The sequence below is a fragment of the Vulpes vulpes genome, chromosome 12, assembly GCF_048418805.1.
Source record: "Vulpes vulpes isolate BD-2025 chromosome 12, VulVul3, whole genome shotgun sequence".
Taxonomy (NCBI): Eukaryota; Metazoa; Chordata; class Mammalia; order Carnivora; family Canidae; genus Vulpes; species Vulpes vulpes.
The window spans coordinates 13301413-13315223 of NC_132791.1; the positions used below are offsets into that span (position 1 = coordinate 13301413).

General features: G+C 36.8%; 1 protein-coding gene across 19 annotated transcripts in view; it reads right to left on the reverse strand.

Annotated features, from left to right (window-relative positions):
* The window catches only part of SLC44A1 (solute carrier family 44 member 1), a 192394-nt gene that overhangs the window by 120861 nt on the left and 57722 nt on the right, over positions 1-13811 (reverse strand). For 16 of the 19 annotated variants that reach the window (XR_011995462.1, XR_003235584.2, XR_011995460.1 and 13 more), the window contains exon 3: positions 8074-8216. The exons of the other annotated variants lie outside the window; for them this stretch is intronic. Coding sequence is in view for 10 of the 16 variants with exons in the window: in XM_072727798.1 (XP_072583899.1) it covers positions 8074-8216 (143 nt within the window). In the remaining 6 variants the exon portion in view is untranslated. The remainder of the gene's footprint in view (positions 1-8073; positions 8217-13811) is intronic. 19 annotated transcript variants of the gene reach the window in all.

Sequence of the window (13811 nt, forward strand, 5' to 3'; positions counted from 1 at the left end):
AGTGGTTCCAGTGCCACCATCAAATTGCCTTATTTTTCTGTCCCCACCAGCCTGCTGTTAGGAATCTAGGAAAAGGCACTCACCACACAACACTTACAGGATGTCCCACATGGCACGGTCATGGTTTATCTGCATATTCTGTCTTCCTTGCTAAAATCCAAGCTTTTCAAGGACAGGGATTATGAATGTCTTTTTTCCCCACTTTTTTTCATTACATAAATAATATATATTGATTGAAGAGAACTTAGGAGAAACAGTATAAAATCAAAACCATCCAAAATGTAACAGTTAACCACACGTTAACATCTTCATGTCATTCTATATCTTTCTATGCACGTTTTTATATGTATATATAAAAATCATACTATTTCTGTTGTTCTGTAACTTATTTTTCCCTTCATAATGTTATGTGGCTATTCCATATCAATGGACATGATTCTACACCATAATTTTCCATTCAACAGTAACTCGGACTGGGCCAGGTCCTCCTACTACAACCTGTCTCAAGCCTTTATGCTTCTCCCTTCATAACACTTAAAACAGCTGTTAATACTATGACTGTCAGATGACCTTATTAAGTTCTGTTTTGTTCACTAGATTATAATTTCCATGAGTTAAAGAGTGTGCCTCTTTTGCTCAAGATTATAATCTCCAATGCCTAAACAAAAGAAGATGGCAAAAAATAGAATGCCTAAATAAATGAATTTAACCAAACCTCTTTTGTCAGCCATTTGGGTTGTTTCCTCTTTTGTTTTTCCTAATGGAGATCTCTCGCACACACATTTTAATAAATGCTGAGGACTAAATAAAATAATTAATAGAATTTTCAAGAATGGTGAAGGATAGTCATTCAGTAAGCAGTAATTTAAGTCATCTGAAAGAGAAAGATGTCCTAGTTGAATAAGAACTAACTGTAGTTGGCTGACAAGGATCCTCGAAGCAAGAAGTTTAGCAAATTTTATTCTAGTTCCTTTTCTTCTTCAAACAGGGACAGGTATGCACAGTCAAGAAGACTTGATAACTCCTTAAAAACTCTTCACTAAAGGCATGTTTTACTTATTAACTAATTAAAGAAAAACATTCTTTCTAATATAGATGGGTATTTGGTATGATGTAGGCACGGGAAACTTGCCAATCTTCTTATGAGTAGTTTAAAGAGTAAACACATTCTCCAAATTGGTACCGTATCAGTCCCATCTCCCCAAAAAGCTTTTTATAAGAGTAAGTAAGCTAACTAGCCATCATGGGGTGGACTGAGCCAGACACTAAACCTACAGAGACCTGAGCTTTAGGGAAGGTAATCAGTGGTCACTACAGTCCTATCCTGTGTCCATACAGAGATCGTAAAAATAGAGTGTTTCTTTAAAATAAGACTACTGTCTATTAAATCATCAACTATCTTAAAAAAGTAACATTGTCAGGAGAAAAAAAGTAACATTACTAGTTTAAACTACATGTTTTTCGGGCAGCCCAGGTGGCTCAGTGGTTTAGTGCTGCCTTCAGTCCAGGGCATGATCCTGGAGGCCCAGGATGGAGTCCTGCTTTGGACTCCCTGCATGAAGCCTGCTTCTCCCTCTGCCTGTGTCTCCGCCTCTCTCTCTCTCTCCCTCTGTCTCTCATGAATAAATAAATAAAGTCCTTAAAAAATAAAAATAAAAAAATAAACTACATGTTTTTCAATAGGTATTTAAAACACACAAATGCTAAAAATGCTCAAGTGTGAAATAAGAACAACATATTTCATCAATAAAATGCATGTTCTTCATCTGACAGAGAGAAACAGACAAGGCTGCCTTCAGATTATTTGAAGCCTTCATAGATTGTATAGGTTTCAAAGTTTCTTTAGTTATAACTTTATTAATTTATATTACCTGCCCTTTCTTCTCTGCATGTTCTACTAAAAGTTTTTCATCTTTAAATGTCCAGAGGGAGAGACCCCAAAAGTAAAAAGGATGGGAAACTGAAATCATTGTGTCGCTTACCAGGGGTGGTGGAGTACATAATGCAAAGAGCACTAGACTGAGCGTAAAGAGTGGGGTGCTAGTTCTGATACTACTGTTTCAAGCCACTGACATTTCCTAGACCCCAGTCTCTTTATCCGAAAAATGAAGGGGCTCAGTGATCTCCACGGCCCTTTTATGCACAAACATTCTTTACTGTGGATTTCTGGGGAATGAGACAGTTAAAGAAAAGTAAAACTCATAGATAGTAGATATACCCTGCCACAGGTTATGAAGGTAATTGAAAAAGGTCTCAAATAAAATGCCCCCTATAGATTTTACTTATAAATGTATGCCATCAACCTCCTCAGACCTCTACTTCCTGTACATTCTGTTAATACTGATTATCTGAAATCTGAGAGGCATTTTACAGTCAAAGAGCCTTTATCAGTGATTGGGGCTTTAAATGGCTTCCTTAGAGGAAAGATAAAAAGATAAAGAATAAAGTTAGATTTGTGCAAAAAATAAATCTTTGGAACCTCTATGAAAAAAATCAATAGTGATAAGTGAGATCTATCTCACTTATCTCACTGAGAAAATTTCTTAAGAGACACAAAGACTCACTAAGCTCTGTGTTAGGACTTTTTGCAGAATAGAGAAAAATTTCTAATAATGATATAATACCTACATTTAAAAAATGAAAAGCAGTTCTCAACATACCCTTATCTGGTTTTACAATAACCTATGCATACTAAGAGCCACTACCATCTTGCCATAGCCTCTCCCATCCCGGGCACCCAGGACAAGGTAACATCCATGGTAGAAACATAATAATACCTCCTGCTCCTCCAGTTGTCTCCCAGGGGCCAACAGAGCTAGATGCTTTGCCCCAGTATAGTCCCCATATCGACAAATCCAGATATCTTAGAACTAGAAGCAGCCCTGCTCTATCCAAATTGATATGGAGGATATGGGGCTTCCCCTTTGGGAACAATTTCTATAATAATAATAATTCTCTGTCTAAAAATTGACACATATACTGTAAGGCTAGCTTTACAGTTCTGAAAATGGTAGGCAATGTAGAATGTGGAAGAAGAGATCTTTTTGGAATTGTCCATCAGACTTCAAATATATTATTACTACTCCACTCCCTACAACTACTCCCTCCACCAAAAAAACAAAGGAAAAAAGACTGTAAGCCTTACCTATGTTCTCTAGCATCTCTGCTACATAATAATAGCTCAACTACAAAATAAGTCATTTTCAACTACAAAATAAGTCATTTTCTTCTCTGAGCCTCAGTTGGCAACAATATTTGATGGGCTGCTTTACCGAGGTTACACACAAGTTTACCAATACTTGATGGGATGCTTTAAGGAGGTTACACACTAGATAATCTTAAAAATCCCTTTCATCTCTGACACTCCATGATTCTAAGACAAATGACCTTTCTGAGTTAACCCAGCCTCAGAACCTTATTTATAGCATTGTTTCTATGCAGAAGAGTTATACGTATCTCAAACAATTTAAAAGTGAACTTTGGGAACATAATCCATTTGAAGTTGGGGCCTTCCTGTATTTCATAAAGTATTATCTACCATTTTCTTTCACATCCTTACTAAGCCCCTGTGAAATAACTCTTGGATGTTTTAATCTGGCAGCTGTAAAAATATGGCGCTCCAGGGAGACAGAGTTGGGTAGGGTGGCAGAAGACTATAAGATGCCCCAATTATTCCCACTTCTTGGAATTCACACTTTGGTGTAATTCCCTCCCTTGACTTTGGGTGGGACTTGTGATATGCTTCTAACACGAGAAAATGGCAAAAGTAACAAGATATCACTTCTATAATTATATTACATAAAATTTAATTTCCATCTTGCTAGCAGACTCTATTGATGCTTTCCCTTGCTGGCTTTTGAAGTAAGCCACCATATATATGGAGTGGCTCTCACAGCATGCACTGAGGGTGGCCCAGGCTTACAGCCATGAAGAGCTAAAGCCCTGAGTCCAACAATCCTGAAAGACGGGGTGCTACCAGCTATGTGAGCTTGGAAGGAGAACTCTCCAACAGAGCCCAAGGCCTGACCAACACCTTGATCGAGGTCCTGGGAGACACTCCGAAGCAGAAGACTCAGCTTAACCATACTCATATTCCTGATCCACAGAAACTGTGAGATAGTAATTGTGTCTTGTTTTAAGCCACCAATTTATAGTAACATTGTTACCTAGCAAATGATAATTAATACAGGCAGAAGAAACACACAGTATAATTGGAGAAGAACTCCAAGGCAACAGAAAAACAGATTTGAGATAGGAAAGTTCAGTACCTACCTAATAGGTACCTTCAGTACCTATTAAGATAGGTAATAAAAGATCACTATGGGATAAAGTTTGTTTTGAAATATTTCATGAAGAGGTTAGTTACAGGACCCATCTTATTAAGTCTTTCAAGAATTCAGACTGGCAGAGAAGTAGAGGGCACAGCACACAAATAGAACGAATATCTTGGATAAAAATACTATCTACTGCACTGAGAAACAGTGGGAAAGGACTGAGTAGGTACAATGGGTCTAGATCATGGGAAGCCTGCAAAGGCAGGTGTTGAATAGGCTCCCCTTTGATAATATAGGCATCAACACTAAGGAAAGGCTCTTGAGCAGGGAAATGACCATAAAAAGTATTTGAAAGAACTTAATCCTATCACAGCATAAAGGATGGAGAAGATTAGAGATTAGAAGACCAAGAATAGATATGCTACCACAACAGCTGTCCTGAGGTCAACAAACATGTGAAGGAAAAAGGCTCATGCTCATGAATAACCAAAGACTTGCAAATTAAAACTATAAAATGCCATTTTTGGTTAACCAAATTAGCAAAAAATAAAAACTAGTAATACAAGCAAAGATAAAGCAGCCTCAGACACTGGTGGTAATGTAAATAGAATGGACATTATGGAAAGCCATATTCATTAGCAATTTTTATTAATAATCTTAAAATATTTATTAGTAATCTTAATCTTATCCTCAGACTTGGTAATTCACTTCTTAAAAAATATTTTAAGAAAATAAATTTTTTACCCATTCAACAAACATTTACTTGAGTGCCTGCAACATTCCAAGTACTACAGATACAGTCTGAATGAAACAGACTTCACCTCTGCTCTCATGAACTTAGAAAACACAAACATTTAACAAATAATCACAAAATAAATATGTTATTACACATATTACAGGACACAATAGGAATCTTTTTATTTATTTTCATTTATTTAGTTTTAAAGTAAGCTACACTGAACATGGAGCTCAAACTTACAACCCCAAGATCAAGAGTCACATGCTCTACCAACTCAGCCAGCCAGATGCTCCATGAGAAAGTATTTTTAAATACCTGATTTAAACTGTGAGGTCAAAAAAGACCTTTCTGGGAAATAACATATATAATGAGGACTGAAGGATGAGTAGAATGCAGCCACATGAAGAATGGGAGAAATATTTCCTTCTGACAGAGGAAATAATACTCATGAAGGCAAGAAAGTATTAGTTGTATTCAAGATTTTAGAGGATTCATTTATTAACTTATTCAAGAAGTATGTATGGAGGTAGGTCCTAGTAAATATCAGGTATCAGGGACTGAGGATTAAAAAATGAGAGAAAATAGTGATCAAGGTCAAGTTGGGGTAGAAGCAGACAAAACAGGTACAAAAAATCTTTATTGCTTATGGTAGGGCCTAATATCATAATGGAGACAAACATATATTAGGAAATGAATGAAAAACTAGGAAATGAATGCATTTGGCTGAAAAAATAAGAGGACGGAGTAAAGGTGACAAACAGAGACACTGTGCCTTCTTTCAAATCCAAACAATATAGACTTACCTGAGAAAGTTATGTTAAAAAATGTATTACTCATTAAAATATATATGTAGCATTTTAAGATAGAAATACTTAGATGGTTCAGCACTAAAATGGGTAGCACTGTTGGTTGAGCATCTGACTCTGGATTTTGGCTCAGGTCATGATCTCAGGGTTGTGAGACTGACCCTGGGTCAGGCTCCACACTGGACATGGAGCCTGCTTAAGATTCTCCCTCACCCACTCCCTCTCAATAAACAAACAAACAAACAAACAAACAAACATGTATACTTAAGGTATAGCTACCTGGGAAACTATTTCCTCTATAGCTATCCATGAATGGCTCCCAACTATGCTAACACTCAGGGAAAAGTCACCACGTTTTTGGAATAAGAAGTAGGCTCTCTTTGAAAGAGGCCAATTATAAAAATATATATAGTGTGTGTACGTACACATACATAGTGTATTGAGTATATAGTATGAAGAATATATAGTACACAGGAAATAGCTGTATCAGTATTTAGAAAATACAAGGACTTGAAATTAAAAATTGACCAAATGAACTTCTATAAGTTTAAGTGTGAAGAGTGACATTTACACAAATCTTATGATGACGATATGTTTGGAACCATCAGCAAATTATAAAGGGAGCCATGAACATGAGTATGACCTCATGTGAGCAGTAGATCTGAAGGAAGAGATCTCTTTTCCTCCTATCTCTTCAGTTACCTAAATGGTAATATTTTATGTTTGGTACATGTCAATAGCATTAAAGAGTCAAAAAGTGTTTGACAACATAGACATTACCTACAACAACAAAAAAAAGATGTGGAATTCTGTACTATTTTTGTAACTTCTATGAGTCTAAAATTATTTCAAAACAAAAAGTAAAAGAAATATATATATATAAATATAAAAGAAATACATACACACACACACACACACACACACACACACACACACACTTATATAGGCTGTCTTGTTATCAGAAATAACACAAGGCCTAAAAGTGTTAATTCTATAAAGCAATCAAAAAAGGGATAAATGAAAATCCTCCAAATTACTCTCTCTGAGTCCAATTTTCACTTCTGTCAAGGGATGCAGATGCTTATCAAGAGAAAAAGCTCATAGTCTGCATTTGATCTTCCACTGACCAACCAGACTTTTGAGAAAATCATTTCAATCTCTCTAAACCTCTGCTACACCTACCTCACAGCATGGTGTTATATGCTTGCCAACTATGATACGCTACACAAATATTCATTATTATTATTTAAAATTATATTTATTTGAACTGCATTACTCCATTCAATGGGGGAATATTTCTGAGATCATATCATAACTATTTGGATTTCTTCAAGTTTGTGAAATTATCAAATTAATCTTATACTTTCCAGTAAAGGCACTGATTTAATGAACGGATTTATCTAATAATAGATATAGTTACTATATCCTGGAAAATACTTCTTAAGACAACTACATCTTTAAAAATAGTTTTCACTGCTTAGCCTTTTCTTTTCCTATAAAGTTCATAAACTGAATTGGGTAACCCATTACTTTAAAATGTTTGGTTAATTTTGAAGACTTGATTTATTTATTAAACCTCTCTAATCAACTGTGATGGGGCATAAACATACAGTGTGGACAAATATACTGGCATCAAATCTAAAATATGTATGATGACATTTTCCTCACAGACATTAAAAATGAAGTAATAGCTCCTCTGAAGAAAAAAAGGCAATTAAGCCAGGAATTTCATGAAATGCGAAAGATGAAACTTGCAAATTCAAAACAAATTTTAAAGTCTGAGAAAGAAAATGTATCTTATAAAATTGGAAATTGATGTGTACTGTACTTATAAATGATGCATCACAAAATGTTTCGTTATACCTTTAATGTTTCAAAATCCATTATCATCCCTCTGTCTCCCATCAATACAGTCTTAGGAAGAAAAAGTATTACGTTATTTCCTGATTTAAGACTTCATGTATAACCTAAAGGCTAATGGGAAAACAGAGTATAGGAATAATCCTCTCAAATCAAGCCTATACTCATTAAAACCTCAAGATAGTGCATTTTAACTTGGCAGCTAATTTTATTTCCTGGAAAATGTATTGACAGACCAAAAACAGGAATAATTCGAGTGGGAGGTTAAAAAAAATAAAAACACCAACAGGAGTCATATAAAAATAATATTCAGTAAGATATTACTGGAAAAGCAGGATTTTCTACCCCCCATTCAAAGTTTCCACAGTGTTCATTCAGCCAACAGTCTACTCACTTCCGATGGGTGTGGTCCATACCACTGTTTGGTATTGCTTCCAACTTTGCATTTTTCTGCCCACAGATATTTCCATAGCTGTCGTATCCTGACACTAGTCTCGCTGCTGCACCTGTTGCTACTGAAAAGCCACAAATAAATCCCTAGAAAAAAAAAACAGAAAAAACATACAAATAAACCAGTTCAATAGCAACAGTCACTACTTGATACGATAATGAGCTTCTTTTTGTCTGTTGAAGGGAACAAAGAGCCATCTTTCCTTATTGCAAACACTATTCAACTGTTTTCCTTGGATTTCACATAAGCAGCACAAGAAGCCCACAGGGAAACACTATTTACTACCATAACAAAACAAATCTCAAGCTTTTACATCATAAGATAGTCTTTGCATTTTATGATAATAATAGCTTCTCTGTATTGAACATCTGCACCGTGCCATGCTCCTACTAGGTGCTTACCAGACATTATAGCTAATCCTCAGGAGGGAGAATGAGACCCAGAGAGATTCAGTAAATTGCCCAATGCCACAGAAGCTAGTAAAGATCAGACCATAAAATCAAACCCAGCTTGTTTCATTCTTTAGTTTTATTTGGTTGTAAAGGAGTTCTGTTAAATGAACAATAGCAACAGATGAAAGAAAAAAAAATCAAAGAACATAGGTATGTGGGTTTTGAATTATTATCATTTTGGTCCACGCAACACTTCTGTTTCCTTTCTGCAATAAAGCTGTATACAAGCCAAAGAATTACACCATGCAACACCACCATGCTTTTAAGGTCGCAGACTCAAGAGAGTGAGGCACTGGGTCTGTGAGCCACAAAGGTCACTTCATTTCACAGGAATAGGCTTCATCACAGTGCCAAAGGCAAATAAATGGTAGACGCTTCGGAACTGTATCATGCCTGCTAAGTCAAGTATGCAGTGACCGAGACAAAGCAATAACAGCCTATACTCACTGCAGGCTAGCAGTCATAAGAATAGGAGGTAAGTGACTCACTCCTGACAAAATGAATTGGGAGAAAAGACTGGGGTTAGAAAATCTTGCAACGTGGTCATTAAAAGGTTAAGTTTTTTTGTCCTTATTGAAGTGTCCAACGAAGGCAGAGGTTATCAGTGTTTAATGTAGGATAGTCAAGACTCATGAGTAGTGTGTGTATAAGCAGCCCAGTGAGATCTCAGGCCTTTGGTGCTCAGTGCTGTACTCATATGCAGTTCCTCCAAGGAGACTATTTCCTTCCTAAACATACTTCTTAAAAAGGCAAAAACTCTTTTTTTTTTTTTCTAAATAACCCCTCTATTTTTTATCTTGCAGGTAAGGAAAGGGAGGGAGGGGGAAATGTAGAGAGTGTGGCTCTAGTTAGGAGAAACTGCTTGAAACTACAGTCTGTAAGAAAGTCCAATTTCAGAGGGAGACTATCTCTGATTTGCTACTCTCATGCCTGTGGATCCATGCCAAGTGATTTCAACTCTGCGTCTCACTCTATTCAGGTAAAATGGAGATAGTGGGTGTATATCTCATAAGAGTGCTATATGGATTAAATGAAATAATCCAGTAAAGTGGCAAGAATCCTGCTCAGCACATAGTAAGAGCTCAATAAATATTAACTATTATTGTTGTTAAAAATGAGAACACGTAACGGAAAAGACCATGGGTTCTAGGGTCAGATAACCTTCACTGATCAATGGAATACTGATCACTCCATTTTCTACTTGTGTGATACTGGACAAACCTGCTTAATGTTCTGTGCTTCAGTTTTCCTGTCTATAAATTGAGGCTAAAACCACTTACCACAAAGGCTGCTGTGAGAATTACATGAAATAATGCATGTAAGTGTCTGTTTCAATAAAAATGTTAGTACCCTTCTGCCTCAAAGCAGCAGCTAACTGCTCGCAATAGGGTTAGGCAGAGGCTGGTGGGGACTCACTCATTCACCCTCGCCTTTTGCCCCCTCCCTCTCTCCTGATTCCTCCATGGAAAATGCAAGATAGTTCCATGATAGGACTTCACACCAATACTAAAAAAAGAGAAAAAAAATACTTAAGCCCCTGTACATATACAGAGATGCAAACCAGCATGCCATTTTAAGCATATCATTACTTCAAATTAGGAAATCCTACACCGAACAAAAACTGGAAGTGATTAGGAGGTTTAATGGCTAACCTTTCCAATACAGTTCTTTTACAAGAAGAATCAGAGAGTAACAGAAAGGGAACCCAGAGAGATATGGATTTATACCCTCACTCTACCACTTACTACCTATGGGACTTTGATCCAATTACCTACTTAGAGTGTTTCTTCCTCATCCCTAACACAAGTACCATCATCTATTTCACAGCCTGATGATGAGGACTAAATGAGATAATGCATATCTAACCCCTAGCTGGGCTGGTGCATGACTGGTCATCAAGACAGGGTAGCTGTTAGTGGGAAATTTGAAAGACAAAGCCAGACTAAAGAAGTTGACACCAGTAATTGGGGACTAACCAAAAACTCCTTTAGTTCTCTCCTTTAGAACAAAAATTTCTAGGGAGGAAAATGAGAAAGCATGTCAGTAATTCTGACACTATACAGAAACATTCAGACCACAATTACAATCTTCTTTCTCTACTAGTCTAAAATAGCAAAGCCCTTGCATAATTAAAAGGTTATGTTCTTCTTTCACTTTTTATAGAAATTTTCTTCTTGTGTTTGATAAGTACTTTGTGTTACAGATTCCTTTAAATGGTTTCTGATTTCCCTTTGTGACTATTTTTAACAGTACAGTTGGATATGTGAGGGTTTGTTGGTTTTTGTTTTTTTATTTTAATTTTTTTAATAATAAATTTATTTTTTATTGGTGTTCAATTTGCCAACATACAGAATAACACCCAGTGCTCATCCCGTCAAGTGCCCCCCTCAGTGCCCGTCAACCAGTCACCCCCACCCCCCCGTCCTCCTCCCCTTCCACCACCCCTAGTTCATTTCCCAGAGTTAGGAGTCTTCTATGTTCTGTCTCCCTTTCTGATATTTCCTACCCATTTCTTCTCCCTTCCCCTCTATTCCCTTTCACTATTATTTATATTCCCCAAATGAATGAGAACATATAATGTTTGTCCTTTTGTTCCGACGTGGATGGAACTGGAGGGTATTATGCTGAGTGGTTTTTTTGTCTTTTAAATCATAAGCCACCTCATATCCCTCTGGGATGTAGACAGAGTATAAATTATAAATGTTACATATATGTGGTAAAATGGGACACTGACATATTTTCACACAGGCCATTTAAACTTCTTAGTAGCTTCCAAAGGCATTAGAGAAGGGAGGGTAAGAAGCTGCAGGGGAGAAAGGAAGGAGAATAAGTAAGGTAATAAGATAGGAGGAAACCATGACTGTTATCCCAGGGACTTCCCATATGGTACAAGTACTGATGATGGGGAACTAGGCCAAATATAATTAAAAATACAATCGCCCTTAAAAAAACACACACAACATTCTGAAATCCAAATGCAGGAAGCAATACAGTTTCAGATGAGAAAAAAATGTGGTACATGAAATTAAAATAGGACGAGAGAAACTTTACAGAATGCACTCAGTAATTTAATGGCTGTGAGCGGGGAGAGGAAGAGGCATTCAAGAGAAGGAAATCATATTAATGAAGCAAATGATAAGGGGGATGAGGAAAGCTTTTATATGCCTATAGTAGAGAGCAATCACTGCAGAGAAAGTAAGCCTATTAGTAAGGAAGAGAACCATGGCTAAAATCTTAAAAGGACTGAGTTACTGAAGTGCTGGCAGAACTGCTCTTCTGAGAGAGGGAGAGAAGGAGCAGACAAATCTAATCACAAACAGGAGGTGACTCAAATCAGATCAAGGCATCCAGTGGTGGTGGATCCCAAGCTGGATCTGGCACACTAGGAAGTATCTATTGTCTACGTGGGAAAAAGACAATTTGCTAATTAATGAACTGTGCTCATTACTTCAACGTAAGAAGGAGGATTTGCTTAGTTTCACTCACTATTAGTCAAAAAAAGGGACACATTTTATTTCACAAGCATGTTTGAATTTTAAACCTGGAGCCTTAACATGCAACTGAGCAAGACAGAAGGCCTTAGTTTTGGTTTGAGGGGTGGGGAAAAAAGTCAACAAAAACATGTGTGGCAGATGGCAATGAAATATGAATATAACAAAATATGAATATTCAAAATAAAAAGATGGGCAAAAAAGATTGACACTTATAGCTTTCTCCCAAGGACTAATGAAAATATATCCAGACTCTTCTCCTCAAATATAACCTCCTTTAGCTCTCTACCTAATCCTACTCCTCTATCCCTAAACTCAGTCAAAGCTTGGAGTCAATCTCCTAATAATTAATTTGTCAAACCTTGAAGTAACATTTGGCTTCTGTTCCTCCTCTTCTGAGAGCCCTGAAACAAGAAAGGCCATGAGGACCCAGCAGACAGGATAGCATAAGAATGCCTAATGCAGAACTAATATTTATACAAACAAACAAACAAACAAAGATTAAAAATTTTTTTCCAATCTGCCAAATTTCTAGATTTCTTTAAAGTTTAATAGGATGTACTACTCTAAAAGGAAGAAAGAAGCAATAAGCAAAAATGACTGGAAGTCTAGGAAATGTCTAGTTCATAAGCATTTATCGAGCATAATCAAACACAAGATGCCAGGCAGGGTATGAAAGGGTTATAATACATAAAGTTTACCTTGAAAGAACTGAAATGTTCTCAAAAGATCAGAAAATAATGAGGTGTGAGGAAACAGAATCAGAGAAGCTCAGTTTCATAGGCAGCTTGAACAATGAAAAAAAGAAATAAAACACACAGACAAGGAATACTAGGAAATGAACCCGGCTCTGCCACAAATACTCCTTATGATCGTGGGGAAGTCTCTGTAAATTCTGAGCCTCAGTTTCCTTACCTGTCACGGGGCTTGAACTAGATTAATCTTTAAAGCCCTTTCCTCTTCCCAAATTTTATGATCCTAAGGGAAAGTAGATAAAAAGTAAAATGTTTCAAACTATACTTGCTGGAAGAAGTATAAACCCATTTGGTCCAGCATAGTGACCGAGAATACAAAAACAAGAGTGGATCAAAAGCAAATTGATTCAAACTATTTTAAAATAGTTAAAATAGTGAATTTTATGTTATGTATATTTTGCCATAATTTTTTTTAAAAAAGGAAAAAAAAAAAACCCAAAGGATTAACAGAAGTAGGTAGGTATTTGGATCGGGTAACCTTAAGGTAATTTTTGGCATGCTGTTATTCCTCTTCTCCAATCCTGCCAAAGCACAGACCATCACACAAATGACTAAATACTGCAGTGAGTCTCTGAGTCTTTCACTTTGTGCTGCATGCTCGACAATAGTTAATGAGGTAGAAACACTATGCTCTGGGAACTAGACGAAGGCTATCAAATAAAGAAAGGTCCTTGAAAGCAGTCTGAAGGGACAAGGTATACAGGGAGGTCTCCTACACCCAGCTCTAGTCCAGATCATTCTCTAAAACCCCAACCCATTGCTTATCTCTACCCACACCCTACCTCTCCCAAACTCATCTTCTCATTCCACATTTCCCCAAACCACTTCCCTTTTCCTACATCTACTCTGTCTGCCTTTGTAGTATCATTCTTCACCAGACTGCATATGTGAGATACAAAGTCAGAAGGACTCCTCAGTCTCCCCTCTCCACACTTCCAGCCATCACGCTCACTTCCTAACTTCACGGGAGGAAGCAAGAATGC